General features: G+C 41.5%; 1 protein-coding gene across 1 annotated transcript; it reads right to left on the bottom strand.

The window, feature by feature from the left end:
- Window positions 1-821: 821 nt before the first annotated feature.
- On the bottom strand, window positions 822-14,082 carry rgmd (RGM domain family, member D). The gene is made up of 5 exons (XM_020632058.3): window positions 13,970-14,082; window positions 10,070-10,110; window positions 8,184-8,332; window positions 4,857-5,368; window positions 822-2,605 (listed from the first exon to the last, which is right to left on the bottom strand). Exons 2-5 carry the CDS (start codon window positions 10,105-10,107, stop codon window positions 1,907-1,909), a joined length of 1,398 nt encoding a protein of 465 aa, XP_020487714.2. The 5' UTR covers window positions 10,108-10,110; window positions 13,970-14,082; the 3' UTR covers window positions 822-1,906.
- Window positions 14,083-18,734: the final 4,652 nt, after the last annotated feature.

Below are 18,734 nucleotides of genomic sequence, written 5' to 3'. Positions count from 1 at the left end.
TCCTTATATCAAGAATGAGGTGATGGAGTCACCCGAAGAGGACCTGATTCAGGCCACGAAAGTGCTTCACACATAATGACTGAAAATGGTGACACGTTTCATTGGCCAGAAACCCCACAGCTGACTGTGGCTCTGTCTCTATTTCAAGAAATGGGACATGGAGAGATTAAGTGTGATTGCATGTGTGATGAAACATGCTGACACAGTAATACAAGCGCAGAGACACTTTTAACTTCATACAATATACAAATGAAATCTCCATCTGCTAATTATAGAGCATGAATTCTGTATGTGCTCATAAGGAGTGCACTGATTTCTTAATTGCATTTTTGATGGAGATATAAAGTGATCACATCTCTCTTTTTAATCAGCATGCTTTTGTTCTCATATAGTGCAAATATTAGCAGTGTGTATGTGCGCGTGTGTTGACTCTAACCTGGTGTTAACCACAGACTAAATCCAATTTGGATCCTTGCAGCGCTCTGGCAGACAAGAGCAAAGGCAGCAGCCAGCTCAGCACTCAGAGGTAACATTTACACAGGGGACTGAGAACATACTGTGGATCCCTACAGCTACACAGCCAGCCTGTCAAAACTGTCTTTATACTGCGAGCTCTTACACCTCATGGATTGAGGACCCCAACAGGACAAAGGAGGCATTGCATGCATATAGATTGGAAAATGTGAAGTTATGTGCTAGTCCTTTTAAAATTCCTTGTTTGTATGCAACAATACAAGTTTTCTAATATTCAATTTGTTTACCATAAGGGGCGACAGTCTTCTGTAAGACATCAGGTACAAGGCTGACAAAAAAAGTAGACATTGTTCTCAAGTGTCCAACACTTTAATACAGAAAATTACAGATACAACACAACACATATTAGTTTAACTTTTTTACAATAACTCCAAATAAGCTACTTAACACAACAAATGTAAAACAAATTACAGTTAAAACATCTATACACAGGCAAATGTACACAATATAAAACACGTATATACATTCTTAATATATTATTATATAAAGATTTGCGTTTTTTCCTTTAAAACTTAAAAGACAAACAGCTTGAAGAAGGAGTGTTTCACAGAAGATGAGATGAAATGATGCATCATATATTATGGATAGGTAGTTTTTACATACAGTTGTTGGATCCTGTGTATTTAGCAAGCCAATTTCTGGAACAAGATTTGGAGTAGATAAAGAGGTAACATTTAAATACACAAAACTTGCTGTTGAAACTATTAAGTGCTGGATTTTACCTGGAATAAACAGGATCTGGAAGCCACATCGCTTTGCACAGAAACGGCTTATGTGTAGTGGAGTTACATATGCAGCATCATACACGGTGTAGTGTTTGAAGGTTGTGCATGAAATATTTACAAAAAAATAAAGAAATAAAATTATTTTCAGCTGCGTTGTTGTCAGCGCACACACAAGTTTAACTTTTCAAAAGACTTCTGTAAACCAAATAACAGTATGTGAAAATGTTGGACCATATGATTAGGCCTATTTATGATTCCACAGATTATGTGAAGTGTGAAGAAATGCCATCTGTTGAGATGGTAAAATCCTTCAAATAACAAAACTGATAAAGTTCACAACATTCACAAATCCACCCCCGTTGAACAACGAACAAAAAAACAATTCAAATGTAATGTCTGAGCTCAGATCACTCTTTCCTCAAGCTGTTAATGCTTCCATGGTCTGTCTCCATATTTCTATTTTTAAACATTTATTTTAATTGTGATTTGTTTTGGCATTTCTGCATTATGATGGAGACAGGTGGGAATGGAAAAAGGGATGACATGCAGTAAAAGGGGTGGCTGGAATTGAACATGGGACACTGTAATGTGCAAAAGGCATGCACTCTACCAGATGGGCTTCTGGGTCATCCCAGATTACTTAATGTTCACACAAGCAGCAGAGTGAGGAGTAGGAGTGAAAGCAGGGAGCTGCTGGCTGCTGATGCTGCCGACATGTTTGACGCCCCTCGGTTGTGAAGACGAGGAGTCCTCGGGGAGTTCTGCTTCAGTTTACTGGGCGGCAGCGCCTTTAAATCCTCCAGAGCGCCATAAGCAGCCATAGAGAACTCAGGGTCTCCTGTTGTCAGCAAGTCAAACACACAGGACTGAAAGTACACGTCCTCTACCTGAAGAGTCTCTCTACACTTCGCAGTGGCCCGCTCAACTGTATACACCTGATGAGGGGGCCGCAGAGGACCATGCTCTGTGTTGGTGCCCTGCAGGCGGGGCTGCTGGCTTTGTCGGCCAAGCGTGTGCTCTTTGATGAGCTCGTTGCGTGGGCAGCCGTGCAGGCAGAGCTGCAGGCCGCCATTGTCTTCTGAGAAGTCCAGTGTGTCCTCTGGCATGCGGATGGCAAAGGTCAAGTAGCTGCCCACACGGCGGACAATGATAGAGGTACCGATGTAGCGGGCCTGTATCCTCACCTGCCGGCCCACTCCGGAGCCGCCACGCTCCACTATGGTTAGGCTGCCGCTCTCGCCGCCACTGCGAGTACCATCCTGAAATGCCACTGGCAGATCTTCTGTGGTGGCCTGGTACACCTTCTGCTCCGTACAGCCGTGGTACGACTTAAAGATCACTGTGATCTGAAATAAATGGGGGAAAAAAATAAAATAATAATCAGAATCAGGTATTTTGGGAATTACTTCTACACACACACAAGGAATTGGACTTGTTGTTTTAGTGCAAAAACAGAAACAATTAGAACAGTTTTTTTATTTTGTGTAATAAATTCAATATTCTTCTTCTCATTAAAGACACGGGTTTATAACATCAAACGACCGCACTTGGTTTAAAAGTAATGATGCACAACAACAAAGAATCTAATTATTATGACTAAGAGCAGTACCACTTACAGCCACAAGATGGGAGCAGGAGGCTGTGTAGAGTGTGTTAAAGGCTCACACTGGTCTTTTTAAATGGTGATTTTTTTTCTTCCCTCAAGCCAATTAAAACGTTTACAGAAAAGGTTTCTGACAATGACGCTAGATTGTTTTCACCCAAAGAGATAACTGTCATACGAACCAGAATTAATCCTGTTCTCTCTTTACTAAACAAAGGACTAACTGGTCATAGTCCAAAAGTCTGCCATGAATATGCGCTGTAACGTCACCGTTTGATCACGGCTTTGAATCTCCATGCATATTTGAACCCTTCTTCTTCCCTGACAGTGCTCGTGCTTACTAAATGAATGTGATTTGAATTCCAGCTGAGCTTAAAATTAATGGGGCCTAGCTTCCATTCCTTCAAAGTTTCTTTACAAAGCGGTGACTGTGGTTAAGTTTACACTTGCAGGGATACTGTATTTGATGGATGATTTCCTGTCTTTAGTCTGGCCATGGAAAACAACTCATAGGTATGATAGGGGCATGCAGGTGCTGGCAAAGACATACCCAAACTACAGGTTTGCATTTAGCTGAAAATGCACAACACACAGCAAAATGCAATTGAGTATGTTCTGTGATCATTGGTGCAAAACTAACCTATTCAATTAGCAGAATTGAAAACCCTTCCCGCTGTCCAATTATTACTTTAGTTTTCCACATTACTCCATATTTACACAAAATGCGGCCAGTTAATTATTTGACCAGAGGGGTGAAAAAACATTCCAGATCGTGGTGATGGAGGAAAATCTTGTGAGCGTTAATCACTACCATATGACCACCCATGTATTAAAGGTAGAGCGCTCAAGCATGTCTGTGATTCAACACCACTGAAGGACTCCCCTCCTCTCTCTGCTCACTCACAGATCTGAAGGAGCTCCCTGACAAGAGGAATGCTGGTGACTCGAGAGGCACCAAAGAATGATTATTAACTTCACATGTTTGATACTTCTGGCGTTACTTTAGCTACAAATCCAGGGCATAAAAACTCACTGCTCACATAAGCCATATGTTTTAAGCTTACTTTAATCATTGCTGAATTCTTGCTAAAAATGAATAATTTGTCACCACTAAAATGTTGTTGTATTGCATACAATGACAATAAAGTGTCTTATGTCTAATGAACTATTATGTATCATTTTGTGCATCACTTGTACTTGATCCCTCAGTAGAACCAGGAAGTTTTTGGATTTCAAAATCATGAATTCCCTTCAGTCAAGGAGTTTCAGTAAGAGTTTACCAATTTTCTGTTAAATTAAAAAAGTGAAAGACAAAATCTAAAAAAGCAATAAATAATTGGCCTTTTATTGCTTGAAAAATAACTTAAAGGAGCAATTTGGAAGATATCTACCTAATTAAATCATAATTTGACCCAACTGTATCGTCAGCCATTAAGGAAACATGCTATGTTAAAGTGCTGGCTTCTCCGATAACATTGCAGCAGCCAGTATTTTGACCAGAGAAGGTAGGCGGTTTTAAGGCACCCCCACACTTCCATTTGGCCACCCATGAAACAAACAGGTGTTGTGGTGATGGAAGCGGGCAAGCAAACTGGTTTGGATACAACTGAACCTACCTGACCTAAAAGCCTCTGCTTTTTTCTAATAAGCTCCATGACCAGTAACGAGGAAAATCGAGGGTAAATATTGGAGACGCTTTTGAAAAACGGAGAAAGGTTAGAACACAAAAAAGGGTTACCAATGCAGAGCTGGCTAAACACTGAAGATTCTGTGTCTGCAACATGGCAACCCATGTGGGTAATGACTCTAGGGAGGAGGGGGTGGGGGGGGGGGGGGGGGGGGAGAGACCGTTCAATCCAATGTTTTGAATTTGGACTGAAGTACCAATTTTAAATACTACATGTTGGAGTTACATATCGCTCCTTTAAATGATTAGTTACATTTCCTGTCACCTAACATATCTCTAAAAGCATTTACTCTCAGCTCATCATTACCTTGCTGGTTGCCGTTGCGCTGGATCCTAGCACAACAGGCACATTGGTCACCTGCACAGACAGGAAGCGGTTGTCAATCAGAGGCCACGCCCCCTCCACTTTGCAGGTTTGAAACTCGTCTCGGAAAGTCCGCAGATGCGGGTCTCCAAATAATCCACAGTGGGCGTATTTCTTCTGCTGACCGCCTGAGCCGGATGTCAATACACGGTTCTCGTAGTTGCAGAGCTCGGACACAACTGGCCGAGATGTGCTTGGGACCTTTGCTGAGGAGGTGGGTCCGTCACTGGAGCAGTTATGCTGAGAGAATAACTCCTTTATGCGGAAGACAGCTGAGTGGTAGACCAGGTCCCCCCTGCAGCTGCGTGCCTGCCGCCGTGTGCACAGAGCATAGGCCCGCAGGGCAATGCAGTAGTCCACATCCAGAGCCACATCATCCTGCAGACCACTAGAGGGTGAGGTAGAAGCCACGTACTCTGCATTACAGCGCTGGATTCGGCACTGCTGGCAGTGAGCTGCAAAACAAATCCAATCATCATCAGTATTTTTACAGTAAAATCATTTCACAAACACTAAAAATGTTTTTCTGTTGACGTTCATCGGTCACTTTTTGTTGCGCAATAATGATGCTGCCTAGATCTACAAACACGACCAAAAAACTAGTTCCATCCTAATAGGAATCTGATAATTCATCTAATAATTATGAAACATTACCTCACTACAGTTTGCAAGGTAGCAGCAGAGTCATTATCAAGTTTAGCTCAGTCAGGAGAGCCATTATAAACCAACTCTGCAAGCTCAGCTCACGAGGCCATGTTCCCACACTGAGCGTCAGAGTCAATCAAAACTTATTTTCCCCCAACGAGTCCTCACAGATAAAGCACATACCCTCACTGTAGGAGGAAACCAACCTGTTTGCCTCAGGGTGTTGAATGTGGTTTGGCTGTTGCTGAGGTAATTGAAGTCCATTAAACTAACTACATTGCGCGACGGGGCTCTGGGTATGGGAGCAGCTAACGTGAACTGCCCCCATACCTCAAGTATCACAGTATGCCCACGTATCACAAAGAAGCACACTTGTTCAGCAACTCCGGATACAAACTGGAGTTGGGGGGATATATTTTCCATCATCAATAGCCAGCATCAACACATGCATCACATTTATTGCAAAACCAAGATCAGATGCAACAGACTGCTCTTCTTTACCAACAGAATAATCTTTGAATCTGTGTCTAATCTCTCAAAAGCTTGGACAAAGACTACAAGATAAGCATGGAGATTCCACACCAGTGCACATGAATGTTTTCAATTCCGTCTCTTTCATATATGTCAGATGCAGTGAGGGGGCATGACAGATGATTAATGCTTCCCAAAGTTACTGCACTTCAACCTGAGCATTGATAAAACCAAGACGGAGTGTGAGAGGTCAAACCAAAAACTATTCTACGTCCCTCCCCTGAATTCAAGCAGGGCTCTGCTGCCTCGCTGCAAGGTCACATACATCTGTTGTGATTGACACTTTTTGACAATCACTGCTTGCACAACTATCAACAACCAAGCATCTCCCTAAAGGCTCTTTATGTTCCAGCACTTAACGGGCTATCATTAAGTGTGAGGGGCCATGATGGGAAAACAAAAGGAAAAGTGACCACACAACAAGTATTTGTATTAGTGAGTTAGACTGGTAGAATTGAGATGGAGCAGGAGACAAAGACAATGTAAAAAGTTGAATACTTGATATTTTCAAAAATGTATTGGACCCACGGTCTGCTCAAATGTAATTCTGAACATTGCTATTGACACTTTGAGATGGCATTTGATGTTACATCAACTATCTTAAAGCACATATGTTTGATTAATGTACTTAAGTTAAAAATAATTACCTATTCTTTGGATACATGTATTTTTTTTGATACCAAAGTATTACATATGTAAGAAATAACCAACAATAACTTGTGTATTCCTGTATACTTTACAGCATCTATTTTTTACACATTTACAAACGTTTTTTTTTTTTTTTAATCTACTTTGAATTGAAAAGTCAAAGTCATTACAAAGAACCAAACCAATTGAAATGAATGTTTTACACAAAGTTCTTAATGCTAATTTACTATTACTTGTTCACATGATTCTACAAGATTATCTTTTGCATTAAAATACGCTGGTTTGAATTTTTTTCATGAATAACCCTGAATTTTATTACCTCAATTTTTTTTTAGATTGAAGTGTCTGATCATAATTTGGCATAAGGGATTAAACAGCAGTGTAGGTCAAACACTGATAAATGTCAGTATATTGTCCATAAGCAGATGGTGTCAGGTGTCTTTAACATTGCAGATACATCAAAACAAGCAGCAATGTTTACATTTTAAATACATTTGATTGTTTCCCCAGAGGGTATGTATATTAGATCAAACACATTCAACAGGTTGTTTAAACTCCTAAGTAAATATCACAACAAATGTGGGGTCCAAGTAATTTAACTTTGTTTTAACACATGAAATCTGAACTATAATCAAATATAACTTTGTCCTGAGTTTGGTGAAGGGGTTTCTGCCCAACACGCTCCGAGGCCAAAAGAGTGGGACCCCCATGCCTGGTAGCTAACAAAAGTTAATAATTGAAGCATTAATATTGAATATATCATGGGTCCCTCTAGCTTCGCCAAACACTTTAATGGCCACACTAAGTTTTAAAATCGTGTTGGTGATTTCAGCGGGACAGTCACTTTCTGCTCCGAGGTTTTCTTCTGGTTGTTTCTTGCGGATGCTGGACAACAGTTGTTAGCGATGTGTGCTAGCTGGAAGCTAAGTCGTAACTTCACAGAACTTGGTGTAACATTTAAATGCAAGCGGTGACTGCGTGATGTAAAGTGTGGTAACTGTGACGGTAGGTTATAAACTGTTTGTGTCGGGTTTTTATTTGTTTGTTTTTTTTTAACGTGAAAGGGGTTTGAAAAGGTTTTTTTTTTAAAAACACGCCCGTGTAGTGCGGTAACTCGTGTTGCCCGGCTAGCAGCTGCGGTGCAAGGCTGGAGAGGCTACAGGACGTTACTTTGTCCCCACAGAGGACGGGATACTTTCACCAACAGCGACTATTTATCCTTCTTTACAGACCCAAACACTACAAACTCATAGTAATGGAGAAAGCCACACGCCTACGGAGGGGGGTTAAAGAGTTAAGAGTTCAGCGACACAAAGCCAGGAAAAAAAAGTGAACTTTTTCCATCTTTACCTCCATTCCTAAGAGGGGGGGGGGGGGGAGCGGGACACAACCTTTGCATGCGAGGAGAGGAGTGAAGGAGCACGGATTGAAGAAAGCGCCGCTTACCTGGTCGAAACAGCAGCGAAAGTAAAACCATGGTCAACGTTATACAGTCCCACAGCTGCCGCTTAGCCGTGATTTGTGGTCCGCTTCTCCCCATACCAATCCATTCAGTTAGAATGGAGTCCCTCGACTGCTTCTCATCGACGCTGTGGCTGCGGGGAAATCAGACAAGAATTCGTCTTCCTTCCCAAGCGCTGTCAGTCAAAAGGGGGCCCCTGTCTTCAGGGCGGCTCTACAGGGGGAGGGGTCTAAAAAAAAAAAAAAGCGTAGACGGGGGCCCAGAGGTGCTTCGCTGGCCAATGAAACCCTAATTATTCACTAACCACTTGATATTTACATGTAGTGGCAATTACTGGGCTGAGGACAGTGGAAAAAGTGCCCTCAACAAAAGAGGGGCGGTGTGAAATTATAATTGCCCTGATTATGATTGAAGAAAAAGGGTGTAGGGGTTATTTTAACTCACCTTATGCTGTAAAGAGTACAACTTCAGCATTCAGTTAACTAAGAAGTAACACAGTGACAAGTAGGCCTACAGCAGAACACCATGCAGAACTATAACACAAAAGTAGAAAATTTAAACGATTTGCACTTCAAAGCACTCAGAGGCGATCCTGCCCCCCCTCCCTTAAGGACAAATGTTTTCAGCATTAAGCAGGGGGATTCTCCCACCTGTTGTTTTCTCACTCCTGACTAAGTCCTTGAATAATGGGGGTTTGATTTACAACTGCTCATATACACTTGCTGACTATAGCTGGTAAATATGCAGTAAAGGTGCAACAGGTGCATTTTTAGATCAAATTGAACAGAGAAATAAGAATCACTTTGTTTTTTCCAATTTGAGGTTTAAAAAATGCTTTTCTGTGCCTGGTGTTGTGGGGGTTGCAAAGTGATGTTTTACCTGCCCTAACTCATTAGTCCCTGAATTGTCCCTTTTTTGCTTATTCACAACATTCAGAGAAATACTCTGACTCAATTTTTTTCCCCCAGTAAATCTCAGTGTGCTATTAATTTTCCATTACATTTTCAGTTAGCAACTTGTGAGTTACTCTTTTCCTTTTGTGGCCAACTTTCCATCCCTCTCACCGCTTCAACGACACTCTGTCTTTCATTTGCACAGCTGCTGTGAGGCCGGACCATCTGCAATGCACAGAGACTCACTAGCCTATAGCTTCAGTGTTAGCTGTACCACACGTTGTGGTTTTTGTGCAATGCAAATAAAGAACTTGAATGCACCATCCAATTACTGAATACAATATTGGTTCTAAGAAAATCAACGGTCAAAATTAGCATTGTTTTTCGATTGAGATTAGAAATAAAAGCCTTGTTTTGGTGCAGCTGGAGCATTTGGCTTGTAGCTGACTGTGGGTCTCCCTCTGCACCTCCCTCCTGACTTTATGAGAGAGAAGTGAACCCAGACAGTTATTGGATCACTGGTTTTCGTATACACATGCTGGCTCCTCTGGCCACACAATTGTGTGATTCAGGTGGCCTGTCAGTCTTGTGAAAGGTCTTCACAGGCCCATGTTGATGTGGGGCTGATATATATAGTGGAGGGGGAAACGAAGACAGCTCAACCCAAGTGGAACGTTTGGATTGTTCGGAGCTGCCAGAAGGGCCTCAGTCACACTGGGTCCAGTGTGCCAAGTTTGTCTCCCCAGAGGGCTCTACCTTACTCTGTTTGTTCAGCTAATTTTGGAGGCTTGCTTGGTTGATCTGCTTTATGACTGTGCTTTACTGTCATATTTTGAATCCCTTCAGAAATGTTGCACTTCTTATTCCTCCCGACAGCTTGGACACAGAGCAGTGACGCAGGGGGAGAAGGGAGAGCTGTTGATGGTGTGGATGTTCCGAACAGCAAATTGTCATGAATCCTTGCAGGATTGTCTCACCTGTTATGATGTTTGTCTTCTGGGGCAAGTGTGGACATTTCCTGAGGAAGTAAACAACAGAAAGATGCTTAGTTTGATGAATTATGGCAGACGTGCATCTGTATATCTAATGCCTGTCTTAAAAAAAAAAAAAATCATAGATAACAAATCATAGCCATGTTTTTTTCTTCTCAATAATAGTGCTGTCTAAATGATCTGAGGTTCCACACTGCAGGACTGGTGACCACTGAAGCAAACAGTTAATTGATCCAGGTGGATGCTAAGGATGAATTCAGCACATGAAAGAAACTCCTGTCAGGCTTGATGGGTGGAGAAAGACCTCTTTATTCCCATGTTTCCTTCTGAACATATTGCATTGAATGAGCCAGCAATGTGTATACTACTAAATCTCCAAAAGGGACAGAGTGGGTGAGCTGCAAGCATGTTTATCAAGTAAAACAAGGCCAGTATATATATTTTTTCTGCTTACAGTGGGTCACTTGTTCCAGCACAATGGAGCATAAAAGTCAGTTTCTATGGATTTAAGAAAAAAGTGTGTTGAGGCTCGGTCAAACATTAGAAATAGCTGACAAAGACACGTTCAAGAACAGGGGACCTAAAAGCAGCACTATACGTATGAACCACTTTAGACCATGCAATAGAAAATGTTGAGAGTTAGGGGAAAGAATGGGAGAACGAGGGGGAAGGGAGAAGAACGGGTGAGAAGAAAAGAGGGAGTGGGGTATTGGGTTTCCTCTGACTGTGTCTGGGCAGCTCCACATGTTCCTCATTAAAGTCCTCACACTGTGGGACCAGCTCCACACCGGGATGCTTGTTTTTGTTATTAGGCCCAGTGTGCTGTGGTCTGGTGGAAGCCTGAAAAACAGACCACGTTCTGGACTATCTCCTCAACTCACTGTCCTCCAAACTGAGACAAAAATAACAGCAGTGACCTCACATATGTACATCATAACACCTCCATCATAAAAACTCTTTGAAAAGCTGCTCTTTTTTTTTGCAGTAATACCAAAAAAAAATCAAATCTGATATCAGGTTTTTACTTTTTAAATACAAAGCAGCTTAACTACACAGTTCTTAACCAATCTTTTCTTTAAATCTCTAAAGCTTAAACAATTTAGTCTTTCTGGAAATGCAATGTTTACAAAATAATTAAAAGTACAGTTGCAGGAAATGGTTGATGTTTCATGCTTCTTTTTGTTGAATTTCATGCCCATTGAGCTTTGTCAACTGAGACATGTATCATGTTTCTTCTAGGGGCTGATAACATCAGAGATTAGAATCAGAAGGAGCATGCACCCTCTGTAGCCTCCGCTAGCACCACACGGTTGCAATATAAGCGACACACTTATTGAATTTTAAACAGGAACTAGAGCAAATTGACTGTTTTTTTTTTTTGAGGGCCCCTGTCTGAAATGAAGTGGCCTCTAGTGCAGCTGAGACAGAGAGATGTAGAAAGCGAGTGTGTGTCTGGTTCAGACCTCTGGCTGTTAGAGGGGATCTGTTATCTCAGCACTGATAAGGGAAACTGTGGTGTGAGTGTATACGAGGCAAGGCTGATAGCATCTCCACACTAGGATCCCACTTACGGCACCCTGATTGATAGCTGACAGCACACACAGGGGGGGCTTCTGGAGTGTTTTTAGAAGGCACCCCTCAGTAGGTATCCATGTGTGAATCTGTTTACTGTGCTCCTTTGGATCTTTGTCTCTAAGTAAACAGGAATTTATCACACATGCGTGCCATTTGTGTAAGAAGAGTGCTGAAAGGACCCTGCTCTACCTGATAGTTGAGGGTTCAGGGGTGAAAACAAAGATTCATATGAAATGATTTCAAAATAAAATGTTTTTTTTTTACCTAACTCATTGTCATTCTTCTATTTGTTGCTTTTGTCGTCACCACACTAAACTAAAGTCCTCTCTTTTTTCTTCCTCGTTTCTCACAGAGTAAATGTTGACACAGCATCAAGCCCCTTGCTTGTGAATAGACAGCCAACTGACAGGTAACCCTAGCTCCAGGGTCGCAGGGTCAGCCCAGCCTGATGAGGGATGATGGGTAAAATAAATGGAGAGCAGCACACAGAGGGACCTCTGATGTCCTCAGCCTAAAGGGAGAGAGTTCAGGGCCATTTGATCTCTGACCCAAACCCTGCCCATGTGTTTGTGTGTGTGTGTTTGTTTGTATTTTAGAGGTTAAAGCTCTCCCTATTCTTAAATACTCCAATATTTTTCCTCTCTATTTACTCTTCTAATGTTTTACCCAACAAATGCATCAAAGTAGCAAAGAACTGTTGAATGTATGCATGGCTTCACAGAGCGGCCCGTGAAGCTGTCTAATGCACAGCTTTGTTTGAACATGCCTCGTCTTTTCCTTTTCATGACACCACTCCCTCACTTCTGAGCCAGGATGCGTTATGGAAACAGGCAACAAATTGCTTTGTAATGAGCTTTGACAACTCTCTTTGCTTCCTAAAAACTGTTATGTGAGTGATACTTCTGCGGCCACCAGCTCAAGAAATAGTACTCAGTGGGGTGCTGGTTTGGCTCAGTTAGTGATGGCACGATGCCATGTGCATTGTGCACATCCCCCCCCCCCACACACACACACACACATTTCCTGTCTATCTTCAGCTATCCAGTCAAATAAAGGCAAAAAGAACAACAAACAAACATTGCTTTCTTCAAAATACTGTTGGAGGGGGCTCTCTGTTAATGCACCAAAAATAAATAAAGAGAAAATAACAATATCACTTTTTGTAATATATGGAACAGTCATCTAGAGCATTCTGGTTCTGAGTCTCTGATTAAAGCAAAGCAAAATAAAACGTGAAGCAGTCCAGGCATGTACAACTATGCAGCAAATTTCACCTGGCATGTCAAAGGTTATTTCAAGGTTTTGGGCCACATACAGAGAAGGGACTGCTTGAGACATAGTTTTTAATTCTAAATCTGCATATAAATTTGCTTAAAAAAAAGGTAATACAACATAACTTTTCTTGTTTATTCTTTGCATGTTTAACCATTAAAATGCATCTTTCTACTGCCGAGTAAGCCCAACTTTAGGAGAAGATCATTTTTTGTAATCGTGTTTGATCATGTTTGATTCAGTGTTTAAGTTCACGATCAAATACAAAAAAGACCAGAGACAAGATTAAAGACATATTCAGTAGTTTGTGAATAGTTCATTTACTATTTTCAAATCTTTCTTCCAATCTCTAGCCTGATGTCTGCTGTCTTGTTTTTCTGCCATGTGTTCTTTACACTTGTCCCTAACACCTGCTGGCTTTAGGCTTAATCTGTAGGCTCAAATCAGTTAAAACTTGTCCTTCTGTTGGTCTACAACTGTTGGTATTGTTTCTGCCTCAGCCCACCCAGACAACTGCTTTGAACCAGGAATAGATGGATGGACAATAACTCGTGTGTAAATTTAGTCATTGTAATCTACCAAATTTTGACCCAAGGAGGCATTTTGAGAATGTGCCCCCCTGCTTGACTTGGTTTGAGACAGTGAAACATTTAGCAAGGAGCAGAGTTTACACTTCTACCAATGAAGTTTGACTGACTCACTGCCAAAAGCTCGAGCATAGATCTGCTAGATGCAGGAAGGTCTACATGAAAGGTCAGGAAATGTATATAGCTGTTTAATTCTTTTCTTTTTTAGCACATTTACTACATTTAATTGAAAGAAGGATTCATGCATGTATCTCTTTCAAGATGCCTTTTAAAAACCCATCACCTATACTATGCTTGCATAGATGATGATGCCAAAGTGGACCCTTGAGTATGTTACAAAAGTATTATCCAAATCATAGGACTATTATTCAGTGACAAAGTAGAATTCAATTCATGTACAAATTTAAGGATTCTTCACAAAACAGAAAGAGAAGAGAAAAACAAATCTTACCTTAGATCAGTGTGTTGGTAGTATATGCTATATGTTGTGAATTACAGCACTGCTCTAACAGGAGTTTGAATTAGTAGACGCTTCTAACCCTCGTTCCCCTTACAACTACAGCCGGCCGACTATGAAGCAGGGCAGCTACGGGGACAGATAGCCACTGGAATCAAGGCACATGACAACAGCTGTCTGTTTCAAGAATCGGCACTTTGATTAGTGCAGTATGTTAGTGAACAATGTGGCCTAATTCCCACATATCTGGGTTGGGCACTTCTGTGAAGAGAGGAAAAAAAAAATGAAGTACAATCACATGCATGTATATTCCAAAACATGCACACTTGCCAACACCTACGTCACTTGTATTGATAGATATTCATAGGCTTGAAACCATTTGTCACACTTGGAAAGGTTCCCATATTCTCTAAAAGTCCATCAAACACAGAAGGGTGAGTGCAGCCCAACACTGGTTTAAGCTGAGCATATGGGCAGTGTGAATGAGACCTCTGTCTGTTTCAAGGGTCCCTCCTCATCCTTTACTACCTCAGCCCCACTCTACAGTATCTGTCGCTACTTTTTCAGCAAACCTTTATGTGTTTTGGCTTCGTTCTTCTTTTGCAAACACCCGAGACACTGATGTTTATGCATAGTAACAATCACCAAAACACTGTCGACCCACAGCTTTACCTACATGCAACTCTTTCATGTGGCCTCACACAGTAAAGCATGATATGAGCAGAATTCACAAACAAGAGAGATCATGCCCTGTAATGTGTGTTTGGTTATCAGTTGGCTGCTGCAAACAGGCCGAGGAGATGTGAATGTGATTAACCTTGCCAGACTGACTCGGCTTGCTTGCTCCGGGATATATATGCATGCGTTCCTGGTGATTTATAGATGTGGAGAAGTCAGCCACAAGGCCTCAGGCTCAGAGCGAAAGAGAGAGAAAACAAGAGTACTTAATTCAAGTCTTACAAATATTCTGCAGGAAATTCATACAGACTGCTCCATCTTCAGACCCCCTGGTTCTTCCTCAGTTGTAAATTGCAACTTGTAAACTCAAAAACTCCACATTAACAGAGCTGGAAGAAGAAAAAAACAGTGTCTGCTTAAGTGAACTTACTGCAGTAATACACCATACTGTTTCTGTCTTGCCCAGACAGCATAGAAAATGCATCTTTGCAAGCACCCTGGGAAATGCGCCTTGAAACAGATGTGAGTAACAAATAAAAGTGATTCTTAATCCTGCAAGCATTTCTCAAAGTCGTGAAATTGCAAAATACCTCACAGGCTACATATGATTCATCTCGCATTGTTCTATCCTCCCCCATGGAGTTTGTTCAGTCCAATCTTTTTCAGCGAGCAGCTGTTCAGGCAGACAGCTGCGTTGGCCATTTATTTCAACTGAGAGGCAATTAAAAATCAAGCCAATGTTGTGTTTCTGTTGATCCACTTCTTTTCTACATTTAATCCCCACTCTCAGGCCTCTACATACACACATACCCACAGGCATATGCTCATGAACAGCCACATCAGGAGTGTCAAAGATCAATGATGATGGTGGCACGCTACGCAGATTCCCTTTTTTTTTTTTTTTTTTTTAAATCTGCAGACAAAAGCTCCAAATTGCAATGACATGGCACTGTCGGATTTGAGGAATTATTCAGGCCCAGCTGAGAGGAGCCATGTAATCTCCAAGATTTACTGGTCCACAGATTTTTTCCATATCTTCTTCAGTGAAGGTATGTGGCCACACAAAGTCTGACTGGCGTCACAGTGGCATTCAGCGGAGGGTTAAATCGAGCTGAGGCCGTGCCTTGTGCCACAAGCACTGAAGCATTCTTATAGGACTGTGCACTGTAAACACACACATTCATACAAGAGCCTGCATGCCCAGTTGTGCTCTCTATACGCACACACGCACACAGAAATACGCACACTCTGTCCATGCCTCCAGTTGTTCGGTCCTCTCACGGTACACAGCAGGTGTGAGAGAGCTGGGCTGGGTGGGGGTGAATTGGTGATCTGCAGTCTTCAAGAACAGCTTTTCTATTGTTTCCAACATGTGTGCGCTTTTGGAATTGATTTGGAAAGTTTAATGGGATTAAGCCTTTGGCCATGCATTTCACAACACAAGCATAGACACATTGACACAATTCTGATACATTTTTATATTTGTCTTCTTTTTAGGTTCATATTTCACTTACTGGTTTATCATCTTTACATTTGGGGCATTTCTAACAATAGTAAACACAGTAATCCATGTCCTTACACAGTCCTATACTCATCACTCAACATGGTGCCAAGCTGGCGTGAGCATCAAAGCCCTCGGTCAGCTGCAGTCATATAGTGAGTGGTGGTCTAGGCTGAAAGGACAGGGTAGGTCAGTGGGAGCTTCAGCACAATGTACTGTAGGCGAAGAGGGTGATAAGAGGACACTGACGTCAAGCTGGGGCGCAGAAAAGCAACTTTCAATGTCAGATATTTGCAGAAATAATGTTGCTTTCTTGTGTAAATCGTGTATAAATAATTTGACTTAAATTGAAGCTAAACCTCTGGAAAGACAACGATAGGGCAACATTCCAACACCTGCCAAGCTTCACTGAGATAACCAAACTTTTATAATCAAAACTGGATGTGTACAGCATAATGTGCTGATGAGGAAATTACTTTTCTATTCCCTTGACAGAAATTGGTGTTTTACGTTTAAGTAAATAAGCCATGTAGTGAGCTGGTTTGATTGAAAAGACTCTTCAATTCATGCCAGGCAAGTTTAGGTGAATTGGCTGTGTGCAGTGGGTCCACACTGTTGTATTTCTGAAAGCAGAATAATTGTTTTCATTCATTTTATGGAGATTCTATTTTTTTCACAACTTTGAGTGACAGTTTCCAGATTATTTTCCATATACAGACCAGATGTTATGTCAATTTAGAAGAAGACCATCAGACTTTTAATAGAATTGGTCAAAACATATTTTTACATTGACAGAATAAACAGATTATTGTCCAATAAAGTACCAATGAAGCCAATAAATAAACAAGCTTAATTTAAAGAAAGACAGCTCACTTAATTCCCCCAAAAACAAAAAGTTATTTGTATTCTTCTATAGGTCTATCTCTTTGGTAATAATCCTGAATGATGCCATCAGAGCTTTATCGTTCCTAATGAAAAAGGAGGATCCACATGATTTATTTTTGACGGCTGTGCAAAGACGGACTATTATATATACATTGAATGGCAGATTTTAACCAGCTGTGCACTCTGGGAATTGTTTCCACACATACTGAATATTTTTAAAGAAGCAGTTGTCCATATTCTGGGAAGACGGGAAGTATGGATCATATGGAATGGTGATTTCTGACTTCCTCTGGAGTCTTGTCTAATGATTGCTGGGGATAAAGGGGCCATCATCTTTCTTGCTCTCCCCCCATAGTGCTTCCTGTCTGCCACATGTGTGCTGCAGAATCCAGACGTCTATACTTTTCTTTTTCCTTTCCTCAGTCCAGGAAGAGCTGTTGACTGAGAGAGCTGCCAATCACAGTGTTGGAGTGTTGGACTCTTCTTTTTGAAAAGTTTGAAACCAATGAATCTTTGTGTCAAATGGATCCTAAATCAAGCATTGCACCTCTTCTCCTCATTCTTCTCCTCTTCATCCTCGTTCTCCTCTTGCTCCTGCTCCAGACGGGAGCATTACAGGGTAATAGCAGTCAGCTAAGAGTTCTTTCGTAATTGCCTGGGCTCATGTGCTGTGGAAAGCCAGGGCAGGGGCCAGCAGCATCAAAGCATGACTGATCATTCCTTAGCCTCTCTCCACTGAAAAAGGGGGGACAGGGGAAAAGAAGGGGGGAAGAAACACAAATACAGATGGACAAACAAACCAGGGGAAGTCAAAACTGAAGCAGATGTGGTGATAGAAGTAGATGGACAGATAGACAGATGTTGGGGGGGACAGAAGAACCAAATTGAGTCACTAACACCTGTTAATATTTAAAAAACAATGGAGAAGGGATGGAAAAAAAAACCAAGAAAAACAAAAAAGTGATGTGGAGGTGACATCATGGATTATTAAGGTGGGGGTGGGGTCTAATAAGGGCCTGGTTTTCTCGGTAAAGAGGGCAGGAAACTGAGGCAGGAGCAATTTGAGAAGCTGAGGCCTCAGTCTGCAGCTGTGCACTCACTTTTTCTCTCTCGGTTACACAGCTGCAGGATTGACAACACTTCAAGTATTTACCCATGACCTCTCCTCTACTTTAGAATCGAATGTGTGTTTATTTGACACACATGTTAGAAAAAGAATACACATACGGTTTAAGAATCCACTTTCCCATAAACTTATTTTAGATGTTTATAGGAAAAGTTTATGATCTAAAAAAAAAAAAGGTCTATGTGGAGCTGCATGATGTAAAACTTACAGATATACTTGAATTTTGCACTTGTCAAAAACATTGCGAATATTATCTGAAGCCTTGTGAAAGTGCATGCTTGGCCTCCTTTTCAAGAGCAGTTTGAGTCAGCGGAGCAACTTACTTCTTATTCATGTCATGAGTTTTTCCATGGAGACAGTACAACATGAGCAGCAGTAGCATGGAAAACGCGCAGTCATCCCAGCAGATGTTGTCCAGAGCGCAGAGATTAGCACAGAATATAGTGAAGCAATAAGGTGAGGATTTATAGGACGATGTTGCTGAACCACACACTGTGATCAGAGGCATACATTTACAAAAAAAAAAGATCCCTGCAGATTGGGATGCTCCACTTTTGAACCACTAATCA

Source organism: Labrus bergylta, chromosome 6, assembly GCF_963930695.1.
Source record: "Labrus bergylta chromosome 6, fLabBer1.1, whole genome shotgun sequence".
Taxonomy (NCBI): Eukaryota; Metazoa; Chordata; class Actinopteri; order Labriformes; family Labridae; genus Labrus; species Labrus bergylta.
Note: the sequence above shows the minus strand (reverse complement) of the source record. Positions and strands in the feature narration are given on the sequence as shown.

Excerpts from the sequence above, each read along its gene's own strand:
- rgmd (XM_020632058.3), bottom strand. The coding sequence starts at position 10,107 with ATGTCCACACTTGCCCCAGAAGACAAACATCATAACAG. Across the intron at positions 8,333-10,069 it reads GAAGACAAACATCATAACAG|CCACAGCGTCGATGAGAAGC; the intron begins GTGAGACAATCC and ends ATTTCCCCGCAG. Across the intron at positions 2,606-4,856 it reads GCGCAACGGCAACCAGCAAG|ATCACAGTGATCTTTAAGTC; the intron begins GTAATGATGAGC and ends CATTTATTTCAG.